The following is a 12,409-nucleotide window of genomic DNA, read 5'->3' as shown; positions in this document are numbered from 1 at the left end:
TGACTGCTCAGGTTCAGCAGTGAACGCTCCGGCAAGGTGCTGGGAAGGATGCAAGCCCAGTTTGACTTACCAGGCAGAAAACGTCATGTTCAGAAAAAAGTGATGCAAAATGCCTTTTCCCTGGCCTGAACCAGGAGGAGGGTCAGGACCAGCACTGCTACAAACAGCAAGTTTCATGAAGACAACTGCCCAGCCAATCCAATGTCCTGGAAATAGTGACAAGAAGTGGGACACTTCAGCCAAACTTCTTTGTAGAAATTGATAGGGTACCTTAGTTATCTGAATCGTACACTACAGCATAAATTTACACTTTATGAGCTATTCTAAAATCTGCCCTGCTTAATAATCTGTATCAGCAAAAAAACACTTTAAAGTGTCTCTCACAATTAAACCTAGGCACAACCTTGTATAAATCAAAATTTTGCTACCATACCAAAACGTTACACTGGGGCTGTATAACATTGCCCATATCCTCATTACATGCTACACTAATTACTACCAGCAGATTCAGAATTTTCTGCACATTAGAGGCTTTTAGAGGAGCTATAAAAAATTTCAGGCACCATTAATTTAAATTTGTATTGAAATTTCCTTTTGACAGATGGCCAAAAATTACTTACTATTTAGAGTACCAGAGCTGCCTGTTTGCACATTGGAAAAGGAAAGGGAAAGATTAAAAGCAAGAAGGAAATTTATGTCACGTTCATTACCTGTTAAATGTTAAGGAGCATTATCCTGCATGAATAAATTATTTCATACAAGTACACAGACTTCAGCTGCTGGCAACTGGCACATTCCGGCTGACAAAAAACATCTCAAGTCACACAGCAGACAATCATAAAAAGCCTCTCTTAACCAGGAGCCACTTAAGGGAGGACAGATCGATTGAACAAGCAACTAACTGCTACTCCGGGCATCACTGAAAACATTTAAGAAAATTAGCTAACTATTTCACCTTGCAAAGCTGGCAGCAAGCTCCATAATGCTGACACGCAAGCCAACTCACAACCTGAACACCGTGCAAGACAAACATCTACTTATCATTTCAAAGTAAATTGGCACAAAGCAGCAACACCCTCCCCCCACCCTCCAAAGCCGTATGAATAACAGTCCTTTGAATCATTCCCAGACAAAATCAGCCTTTTTGGTATAAACACTCCCAGTAACACCCATGCCAGCATAAACCACCCCGACATCTCACAGATGTTACAGAAACACGACTAGCGTATTTTGTTTAAAAACAGTGATTGGCATATACTAGCAGTTTTCATTCACTTTCTTGAGTGAAACGCTTTTGGTTTCAACTGCAGAGGTATTCAAACTCATGAAGAAACAAGGTGGGTTTGTACTCCCACATTTAGGTATCTGCCCTACTTGTACTTGTTTGTTTGGGTGCAGGAAAAAAGAAAATGGACTTAACCGATCTTTTCACAGCAAACAGGGTGTTCTTGGGAAATCATCATTAATCTGCACCCAGCCTTGCCACATAAAGCAATAATCCCCATTTCTAGCCCTTGTGACAATGAAGCTGAAGTGGAATCCAATGTGCTGTTATCCTATGTCAGCAGATAGACAGCTTCAGTGCCTTTGCTGTTCACAGAAAAACCTGACAGTTGCTGTCAGCTCCTGGTTGTTATGCAGAGCCATGTGGGTAATAGCAAAACTGACAACTACTGGCTCAGTTGCACTCGGCTGGGACATGGCAGAGTTGCCAGTGGCAGAACAGGTGTGCTGGGGAAGGCTGCAGGACACATCCCCACCTGGAGCTGCCAGAGAAGCAAAGGCATAGCCCCTTCCATGGCAGCCCTGGCCTGACAGGTCCCTGGTGGGGGCAAAGCCTATGCCCAGCACTGTGCTTCTCCCCATGCTGTCTAAGGCACACCAGTTACATCTGCCTGGCAAACTCCTGGTAATCCTCGTGCTGGGAACACCCTTCTGCCTTTTGCCCAGCCCCACAAATAGATTATATCTTCCTGAAAAAAGCACCACTAAAATCTTGACAAATAGCTTGGAAGTGCTGAGTCAGGTGAGCATAGGTCTTGCCCTTTCTGAAAGAAGTGTATCTTTCATTTCAGACTCACCATCACTTATAAGAGGCTTACTCTTATGCTCCTGAAAATTGTGCAAGCCACTCAGACTCTACTCTGTAACTACATCCATCTACCCACAGCTGGGCAGGTAACTGTGTAGCTGGCAACAACTGAGTCTGCTGTGAACTGATAAACCACCAGCAGCAGCAAGGAGAACAGACTGATCCAGTAGAGGACAGAGCCAAGATACACGTCCCCACTCACAGTATTAAAACCCCAGGAGCCTCCGAGAGGCTCTGGTGGCTGTCCAATATGGACAAGCGTCGAGGCACATACGCTGAATCAGAGTCATATGCATCACTGAATGCCCAAAATCACACCAGCTGCAAGGTGTGTATTACATCTACTTATAAACACTGCCACATGCAGGACAGTGCACACACTTATGGTGCAGAGTCATTCAGAGCCTGAAAATTAACTTTTGGAAAAGGAAGGCAGGATCCTCAGTGCAGGCACCACCTTCATTGTGGTAGGGAATGGCAGCTCACTGCTCTCCAGCCGCTTCAGCAAGGACAGCAGGCAGCACCCCACCTCTCCCCTGCAAGCGACAGAACCCTCCTTCTGTAACTGCATTATTGCAATATATCAAAACGACAGTTTAGAGCCTCCAAATGACTTAAACCTACTGGCTAATTTCTTCTGTCTTATAAGCTTGTGCAGCCTTTTTGTTACATCCAGGAATAGCTTCAATGCTGTTCCACCAAACCCACTGGCTGGAATGTCACCTACAATCCTAGCTGCCCCACTACCAGGCATTTTTCAAGCGTGATACACAGTCAATGCAGGGCTACGCTAATCAACATGAGCGTTACAACCCAGTTTCACTTCGTGACTTTTTCCACCTCTCCATGCCAAACTTCAGAAAAATGCAGCATGCAGCTCTTTCAAGCCACCTCTTACACCTATGAAATGGAGTCCTACCTTGATGGAGTCTCTGTCTGCATGCAGAGCAGCCCCAGTATGCAAGGAGAGGACGCAGCAGTAGCAGGGGATGGGCAGGAGGAGTGAGAGAGAAAAAGTACTAGTTAGTTTACATAAAATTCTAATTTATCATACACAGTAGAAGGAATTCTAATGTCTGTTAAATAATGACTTGCATATATGTTAACTTTGTTATACAGTTAATTATTAATACTGTACAGACAGATTTATAACACTGGACTTCTAACATTTGAACACAATTTCTGGCTACCGCTAGGTAATAAATACCAAAGCAATTAGCTAGGAATGCTTGTGAAATGTCCCCTCCCCCCTGCCCCTTTTTCTTAAAGGGAAGAGTTAAAAAAAAAAAAAAAGAAAATTAAAAAAGAAAAGAGAAGGTAATGAAGCCACACACTCATCTGGCAGCACTGACCTCTTTGGTGATCATTATCATGGTGCTTCTTCTCATCTTTAATTGGGAGGTGTGACTGTCCCCCCAGTGCACTGGACAGTGCCAGGAGACCAGCACTGCTGCCGATGGGTGGGATGGCTGGAGGCTGCAAGCCTGAGGGGTGCGGAGTGAGTGGCACAGGAAGACCATGTCCATGTGACAAATGCTGGGCCTGGAGTTGCTGCTGCTGTGAAAAATGAAACACAGATATTGAATTTGTTCAGGAAGCTAGGGGTCAGACATAATTAATCAGATCAACCAATGCATCTGATCAATTCAGATACCAACTGTCACAAACGTCCTGGTGTTTTAAACATGTCCACACGTTTGGACACAACACAATCAGTAAACTTCAGGCTGAATTAAAAGAACAACAAAAAAATCTACAAAAAAGAATAAAAGGAAAGTAATATTGTAGTTTTGGTGACTTTATTTCTCTGACAGAGGTATTACATCTTACTCTGCAGCAAAAATGCACCATGTACACATCTAATGAAAACATATGTAACTATATAAAAGCAGTTATATAATGCAAAAAAAAAAAAAAGCTGAAAATTGAGAAAATTAGTGTTAAACAGTTCTCCCAGCGCTACTGCACAGCATGCAGTGAGAGTTAATTTGAAAGAGAAAACCTGAATTAACAATCCAGAAAAGGAAACTGGTTGCAGCCACCGTTTTAAGCCCTTTAAGTGTCCTCAGCGGTACTTGAGCAAATTACTAAAGAAAATCTAATGTAGCAAGGCTTGGGTCCTCCTGTAGGCTTGCTCAATAATGCTGAAATAATTGGGCACTCTGTGCACGTTTAGTGATGCTCGAATGAAAAGCTAGAGGCCTGCCCTTGTACTCTTCTCTAGCTGCTGACTCTGTGTTGTGACAGGTTTATTTGAGTGGGACTGTGATGCATGCACCAGTAACTGCACTGACAAGAGTTTAAAGTCATTTTTACCAGTACACTGGCAACACATAGAGAAAGCCCTTGAGAGGTTCGAATTGGAGTGCTTGACCTCAACCAGGGCTGCATCAAGTTCTGTGCTATACTAACCATTGTGAGGTTAGTATGGGTGGGGGGGAAACCCCCAAACAGGTGAAAAAGTTATGTTAACTATATCCCAGGAGAGATCTGTTCAGGTCTAAGGCTTGCCCACCAACCGTCCAATTAATTTCTGTTCATACTAGATAAGCTCTGAAATTTTATTTTCATTTTCAAGCAGTCACTGCTCAGGACTTAGGGTAAATCAAATCAGGAATCCTCTAGGATTGCGCTCTCCGCCCTGCACATCTGTATACAGGCCTTTGGAAGAAGAACTTAACTTACTTTGCATAAAAAAGTTGCAATTTAAATTCCTAATCATGGTGATTCAAGTCCTACTTTTGCTTGGTTTTCATTTGAACCTAAATCCACTTCCACCCTCGCTACACAGCTCTTTATTCAATCAAGAGACAATGAATTCCCTAACATGAACCTTTACATGTGGGTGAGCTGAAAGTAAAAGACTGCAAGTCACATACAGCACGCTAGGTAACTCGTGCAGCACACTGCACACACACATCCCTCAACACACCCCTGTGAAAGTACAGATCCTCCTCTTCCTCTTAGAAACACAACCCAGGCAGTGGAATCGGACTGGCAGTGGCACGCACATGTCATCCAACCCATATCAGTGCCAGGGAAAGGAGGGGAATGACCCAAAAGAAAGATGAGGGAAAATAATACAAAAAAGCAGGGGGGGTGGGGTGGGGGGGTGGGGTTTAAAAAAAAAAAAAAATCAGAAAGAAGAATCTTCCAGGTGGAAGAGAGAAAGTTCAGTCCTTTCCCTGCTTGCAAACCCCTGTCATTCCAATAGGTACTCCTTCTTTGAGAAAGTATCAAACACATTGTGCTTGCTTGATGCTCTTATGGAGGGATGCTTCAGTTCTCAGAAATTTAAATTAACTACAATGAAATGAAGCAAGAGCCAACAGTGTATTCTTTAGCTTCAGGGTTTGAATGGGGCTGCCTTATAGCAAGGAAACAATCTGGCATGCCTGGTTTGGGGCGGGAGGAGAAGAGTGAGAGAAAGAAAAGGAATGGACAAAATAATCTGTGTTCTGGAGTCTCATTTTAAGCAAGGAATTTCCTGTTCCTGTTTGAGAATGTGCTATAAACCACTGCAAGATGTCTGCCTGAATCTGCCAGTGGCTTGAAGCAAAGCCTTTGAGAAAAGCCTGAGAATAGCAGCAGTGACAGAGCTTTCCCCTCGTTAACTATTTCACTATCAACAAAAGTGTACCAGGTAAGGGACGCTCATTGCACAGTCCTGTACATTCTGTACAGATGTGCCTACTGAACTACCCAATGTGCATTATGTTACCCCCTCTATGGATACAGCATGGTTTCCAAAGAGCTTGAAGAACACTGTATTGTGAATGCAATCCTCTTTTTTTTTATTGCTTTTTGTTAGGAACCTCTCTACACAGCTCAGCAAGACAGAAGCCCAGACTGCACCTTGCATTTACTGAACTTTGTCAATGCCTCCCAGACATAATATGGGCATTAAGAGTAGTAAGGGCAATGATACTTCAGCATCTATCAGCTTCAGATCACCCTGAACAGTATGGCTGGCCTGGTCCCTCTTGGCCAAGAGCTGATGTGTTTTCACTGCAAGTTGAATTGCAGAGCACTCTGAAAATAACTGGGGAGAGTAGGGAAAAAAACCCCAAACAAACACAGCCTTCCTGCCATGGAGAACTTTTCTGAGGAGACCAAGCTCTTCCATGGAAAGTGATGGGAATGTGAAATTTGGGAAGAACATGATCCCTGTAGTCACAAAAGCGCCATTCACAGATACAGCTGAAATTTGGTGCAATTTAGGCACACTGTAATGATGCAAATAAAACACTTTCGTATGAAAACCAGACTATTAAATAAATCTCAGCTAACACCCAAAACGCCAGTATAGCCCCATATGCCTGTGCCAGACAGACATGGTAACATGCGTGTTGCTAGTCTGGGCTGGCGCTCAGAGTTCAACAACAGAAGGATCATGGACTAGGATTGTATTGGTATAGGGAAGGACTATGAGCCCCTCCAACACGATAACCAACGTACAGCAAAAATCAGGCACTGCTCCAAACCCACTAATGACAAGAACCCAAGTGAAACACTAGGCAGACTTTTGCTCTTACAATATCAAAGAGAAAAAGGGAAAAAAGCATAAGATCGCATAATTAAGCACTGTTTCCTGATAGGCATACTCAAGTAAGTGAAGACAAAGTGACAGCACATCTCTAACTGCCATTTCCAGACCTTTGACACTATTACTATATTCAAATTCCCACAACATCCACAGCTTGATTTTGCTTTTCCATTGCCTGTGGGTGTCATGGGTGAGCATCCACTTCCCAGGTGGCCTGTACAGAGCAGCTTGGTTACAGGGAAAGATAGAAAAACACGTTCAATTCCTTAACCCACTGGGCATCTAGTTAGTGATACAAAGTGCTAAATAATGGTGGTCTCCCCTAGTTACCAAAATGCCAAAGATACAGAGGAGTCATAAAACTGACAGCTATTCTCCCACCATGGAAATATTCTACTATGGAAGAAAGTTTACATTTGTTTCTGCCTATACCAGGAATTTAGATCATAAAATCTGACACAATTTAAAGACTTGCAAGGAAAGCCTGAAAATGAGCCAACTGAGCAATCACATAATGTTTTTGATGTTGCTGTAATGCTTTCACTTCCCACTTCTCCATCTTCTCTTTAATTTGTTATCCTTAGTCATGTAATTTATGAACTCTTAGCATGTGGTTAACTTTAGACATTCGCATCGCAATTGACTACAGTATGCGTAAAGTCAAGCATACATTTTCAGCATCAATGCGTAATAGGTGAAAATTTGCAAAGGCAGTACACCAGGCTTTATTACACTGTAAATTTTCCGGAACTATTAAAAAAAAAAAACAACAGCAACAGTTAGCTACCAAGAAATATGCCCTACAGAATTGCAAAACAGATCACAATGTTTTTAAGAAACATCCAACACAAAAAAATATAAGAGCAAGGGTAAACCCAGCAATCAGAAAGAAGCCAAAAAGAAGACTGCATTCTTTTTGGTAATAGGTTTAGTTAGGAAGATGATAATTTAAATCAGCTCAATAATAAAAATTGAAGTAAAACCTTCAAGACATATTAAGACATGTCGAATAAAGATAACATCTGGTTGCTACTGATCTGGGATTTTTTGGGTTTGTTTTGTTTTTTATAATTTTCTGTATATTCCTCTAGGCAGTCAACAGTAAGGAGTAAAGTAACTCCAAAGCCACATCTAAACAAAGGGTAAAAAAGCTTTGCAAAAGATTCTTATCTTAGTATCACTAATATTTTCAACTAAATATTGATGCTTAACATGATTTTTTTCCCCAACACACCTTAAGAGATCAAATTTAAAGCAAAATGTGATAATAAACCCACTAACAAATTACCTTCTAATGCTCTCTTGTTATACTCAGCACATTCAAAGCCCATTTTCCTGGAAAAGGTTCAAGTTTTTAGTGGATACTTTCCAAGCAGCTCTGCGCACAATAATCTACCATTTTTCCTCTTACAGACCTGGAAAGTTCACAGCCATTATTGAAACAACCTGAACATAGTCCTCTAACCTGAAGACATTTCTAATGTTAACAAACCAATGTCTCAAAAAGATATTTTGTAGCTACACACATACCTGCATTACCCACACCTGCAGTATTGCTGGGACGGGACCTCAAAAATCTGGATAAAATACCTTCACTGTTTGTTTGAAATTTCTTAGGTGAAGTCATTGATGGCTCAGAGTATATCATTAGTGAGACAGCATACAGATAAAACAAGATGAAGAGAAAATAAAGATATTAAAGCAGTGGCTCAAGAATACACAATTATCAGTGTCAATGGTTTAACGACCAGCTAGAAAAAGAAGTATTTTGGCACACACACTTATGAGTGTGCTTAGGACGACATGAATTTTTATCTGTCATGCCTGCTTTCACCTCTGGCATAACATGCACTGTTTGTAATTCCTTTGTAGAGTTCTTGCTCTGCTGGCACACCATTACAAAAGAGGCTTTTCTGATGTTAAGATGCAACACAGCAAAACAGCTTACAAAGAGAGTCATGCAGGTCATTCCTCCAGTAGAATGGTCCTGGAACTATATGCATGTATACCATGGCTGGTTTTCCATGAAGAGACTTTGGTAAGGATGTATAGGGTGTAGCAACCTGCTATCCTTATTCTTCTAAAGGAGAGTGATCATTGTGCAAATGAATGTGCCCAGTGTGACAGAAAGGTATCAGATATTGGCGGGAACTTTAAACACTCAAGTCACAGCTGATCTGCTACAACACGCAACCAGTGTTTCTGTTCACAATGGGGAATGAATGCACAGGATAGACAAAATCTAGGAAAAAGAATGAAAAATAACAAAAAAGGAGAGAATAAGGAGACCAGTAATAACATAAAAAACTTCAAAGAAAAGCAAATGCCAAGCTTCTTGCTCTCTGAGAATCTGCCTTTGAGGATGCTGATTCTACACAAGGAAAGCAAGCTCCACTGAGAAAACTATGGGGGCAAGGAGAAAAATCAATAGCTGTCATTAATCAGAAGGGGAGCATTTAGAACTCCTACATAAGTAACAAAGAAACTATCAGAATCATACTCTACAAATTGCTTCAAAGATCTTTTTAAGCAATCTAGGAACAAAAAGTCATGTCTTGAATCATATTCTGGGATGAAAGGCAATATATGCAGAGCACATTTCCGTTCTTAATCATATATATAGGAACATCTGTCAGGATACATTTTTTACCATTTGTCCTCCCTTCCCCCCTTATGACTATTTTTCACTCAGTGAAACAGCATAGATAGAGGACAAAAGTAACAAAAAATTAATACAACACACCAGCAAATAAAAGATCTGTGGTAAAAAAGGCCAGCAGTTTAATAAAGGAAAAGCCTACTCCCCTGCAAAAGTTCAAGTGCACCTTACCCCAGAATCTTGGAGTTCAGTAGTGCTGCATTCTGCCTGCAGGATTCCTCTCCACTGGGGGTGGAGGGAGGAAGAACTAGGCTTTTTCAAACCACTTTCTATTATCATTTAATAAAGGGCAGAAATGTTTGCATACGTCATGCCACTTAGGCTCTCTTCTTCCTTCCTCCCCGTCCCCGCCTCATCAAACACTAGCTAGGGAAACAAAAAACTGCATCTCCTGCAAGAGAAGGCAGAAAGCACCAAATGCAAGTAAGCTCAAGGTCTTACCGTACAGAGGCCAGTGGTATGAAATGTGCCACACATACCACACCTCCACTTCAAAACCTTTTCACAAAAAACAAGGTAAAGAAAAGAGTAACAACGGCAGCAGCTGAGTGTCTTCTGTTACAGATGAAGAGATGGCAAAAATCAGCTCTGGATAGATAGATGCACACTGGTTGAAATACCTTATTTACCAAGTGTTCCACTCATGTCCTACACATGGACACTGGGAAGAGATCTTCTATCCTCTGGACTGACAGTAGGAAAACGCTGTTCCACTTGTGCCCTTGTGAATCTTGGTCCTTTTCTTTAGAACTAGAAAATGAGACTGATACCTATGCTTTTCCCAGCAGAGTCCTAAACAACCTTCTTCTAGGGTCCTCACATAAAAGTTTCTGAAATCCTGAGCTATGTAAACATGACTGAAAAGTGAAAAAATGACCATCTAACATATATAATGAAACAAACGATAAAAGCTAGAACAAAAACTAAGTAACACTAATTACAGAGAGATCTGAGTTGCTATATCCATAAGCAATTCTATCACCAGAGCTTTTAATGTGGCAACTATAATTCACCTCCAAGCTTCCTCACAGGAATAGTTTAAGAGCCATGTAGTGCTAGCACGAAAGAGATGTGTGTTAACTTTTGAAGTCAGTCCTCAGCAAGTGAAATATCTGGACAGCAATTACTGAGAAGCACAGGCTTCATAACTCTGTAAGTGCTAACAGTGTTTCGTCGTGCTTATAACACACAGACACATGCGTTGTGTTGGATTTCAGCAAATTGTCTTTGCTTGGGATGAAAACCTGGGTTGCTTGGATTGATCCATTCTTTCCAACCCACTCTGCATCTTTGAAGACTGCCATTTCTGGTGCAGCTCTTGTCCTGTGCAGAGCACTGCAATGCCTGCTCTTCTAGGTGGCAAGCAGCTTCTTCGCATAAGTCAATGTTAGGTGTTAGGACATGGATTATCTCTCTCCAAGCAGATTCCATTGAGACATGTAGTGTTCTGTCTCTCTAATATAGTGCCCATTAGTGAAATAATTGAAACTTAAAAGCAATTTCTTTTGCCTTAGCACAGTTCCCCAGTTACAGCAGCTTTGATAAAGAGAGGTCTTGACAAGGATCAAATCACCTTGATTTAAGAAGCAGCCCTGAGATTGTGGAAGGACCACTTATTCTCTTTGCCTTAGTCTCTTCCAAAGGTAGAACAGGGAAAGCAGTACTCCCTTGCTTCAGAAACATTACTGCAGTAAGTTCATCAATGTTTCATAAACTAAGGAAGTGTCTGTGAAATGTTCACCAAACAATAAGCAAGAACTGTCTCACTAACAGGAGTCAAACATTCTGCAATATCAGACAACTTATAGATTTAAGACCTTTTAAATTCCTCCTTCATGGATAAACTTAACATGTGGAAATACTTTCCCTATGCAGTACTTCAGTGTCTATGCGTTGAAGACACCAAAAGAACTACCCAAATACCCGAAGAAAAGCAAAGGCTTAACTGATGCACTGTATGGAGTCCTGGTCCTCATTCACAGCTTTAGGCAACAGCCTACAACATATGGTTGGGAAGAAGCCTGGATGACAAATATACAAACCTCTTTAGGGGTGATAACAGAACTCTGTGGTATGAAACCATGACACAATAATAACTGTCTTGAGGCTATATTGTACAGTAAGGGCACATATTTTAAATGGGCCGCATCTCTACTGAATACACAAACACCACTGATTTTGCAGTGAAGTATTCCTGGGAAACCCCTGCCTTCACAATACTTCAATAGCAAACAGATCCTTTATACACTCTTTCCTCTTTTCCAAAGCACCAGTATAAGGACATTACCCAAGGTAATATATAACACATAACAGACCAAAAGTCTAATGGAGTATGGCAAATCTGTATTTGGCTGGAGAGAGCTTCCATACACTGGAGTACGGATCACCTTGCCAAGTGTCTTCTCCTTTCTACTGTGTGTGAAGTGAGAGCATATAAAAATGTCATAAATAAAAATATTGTATATGTTCAAGAGCATGAAGAAAATTCTCTGTATGACTCCTCATACCCATACTGATTAATTGTAATTCAAAAAAAGAAACAGTGGTCACATAGCTTTGGTGCCAGGATCCAGAAAACCTTGAGAAACACAGAGGCAGAAGTCAGCTCTCTGCCTGATCAGATACAATATGTGAGCCGTAACACTCATGTCATATGCACTTATTTAAGCATAACAAGCACGGCCTCTGGCATCAGCATATTGGCAGTGAGATGTAGTAAGTGGTCTGCACTTCACACTGCAACATTACTGACTGCTCATATAGTGATAGACCAATATAAATTCAGGAGCTACCACAGCTACTGAAAATATAAGTAAAAGATGACAACAGTGGCAGCCCATTCCAAGTGTAGCAACAGTATTTAAAAACTGTCCCCAGAGCATTTTTTTTCCAGGAAATATGGAACCTAGAATTATTTACATTCTAATTAATTACCTCAAAAATCCCCAAAAAGATTCTGTGCCTCATTTTCAGCTTCTTTAAATCAGGATAATGCTGCATATGGAAGAGATTTATTTAAATTAAGTCTCACCTGCAAGGCTCTCCCTGAACTTGGCACCTGGGAATAAGGGGAGAAGAAGAAAAATCCTGGAAAAAATACCTCTTTGCCCCT

The 12,409-nt window shown here is 41.2% G+C and overlaps 1 protein-coding gene across 6 annotated transcripts in view; it reads right to left on the bottom strand.

Moving 5' to 3' along the window:
- The window catches only part of LOC308056778 (transducin-like enhancer protein 4), a 97,024-nt gene that overhangs the window by 38,409 nt on the left and 46,206 nt on the right, over window positions 1–12,409 (bottom strand). For 4 of the 6 annotated variants that reach the window (XM_080372610.1, XM_080372612.1, XM_080372615.1 and 1 more), the window contains 2 exons: window positions 3,445–3,649; window positions 3,012–3,028 (listed from right to left, as the gene is read on the bottom strand). In XM_080372610.1, the coding sequence (XP_080228736.1) occupies window positions 3,012–3,028; window positions 3,445–3,649 (222 nt within the window). The remainder of the gene's footprint in view (window positions 1–3,011; window positions 3,029–3,444; window positions 3,650–12,409) is intronic. The other 2 variants (XM_080372611.1, XM_080372614.1) reach the window with 1 other exon arrangement.

Source organism: Falco punctatus, assembly GCF_963210335.1.
Source record: "Falco punctatus genome assembly, chromosome: Z".
Classification (NCBI taxonomy): domain Eukaryota; kingdom Metazoa; phylum Chordata; class Aves; order Falconiformes; family Falconidae; genus Falco; species Falco punctatus.
The sequence above is the reverse complement of the archived record's forward strand: the minus strand, read 5'-3'. Positions and strand labels throughout refer to the sequence as shown.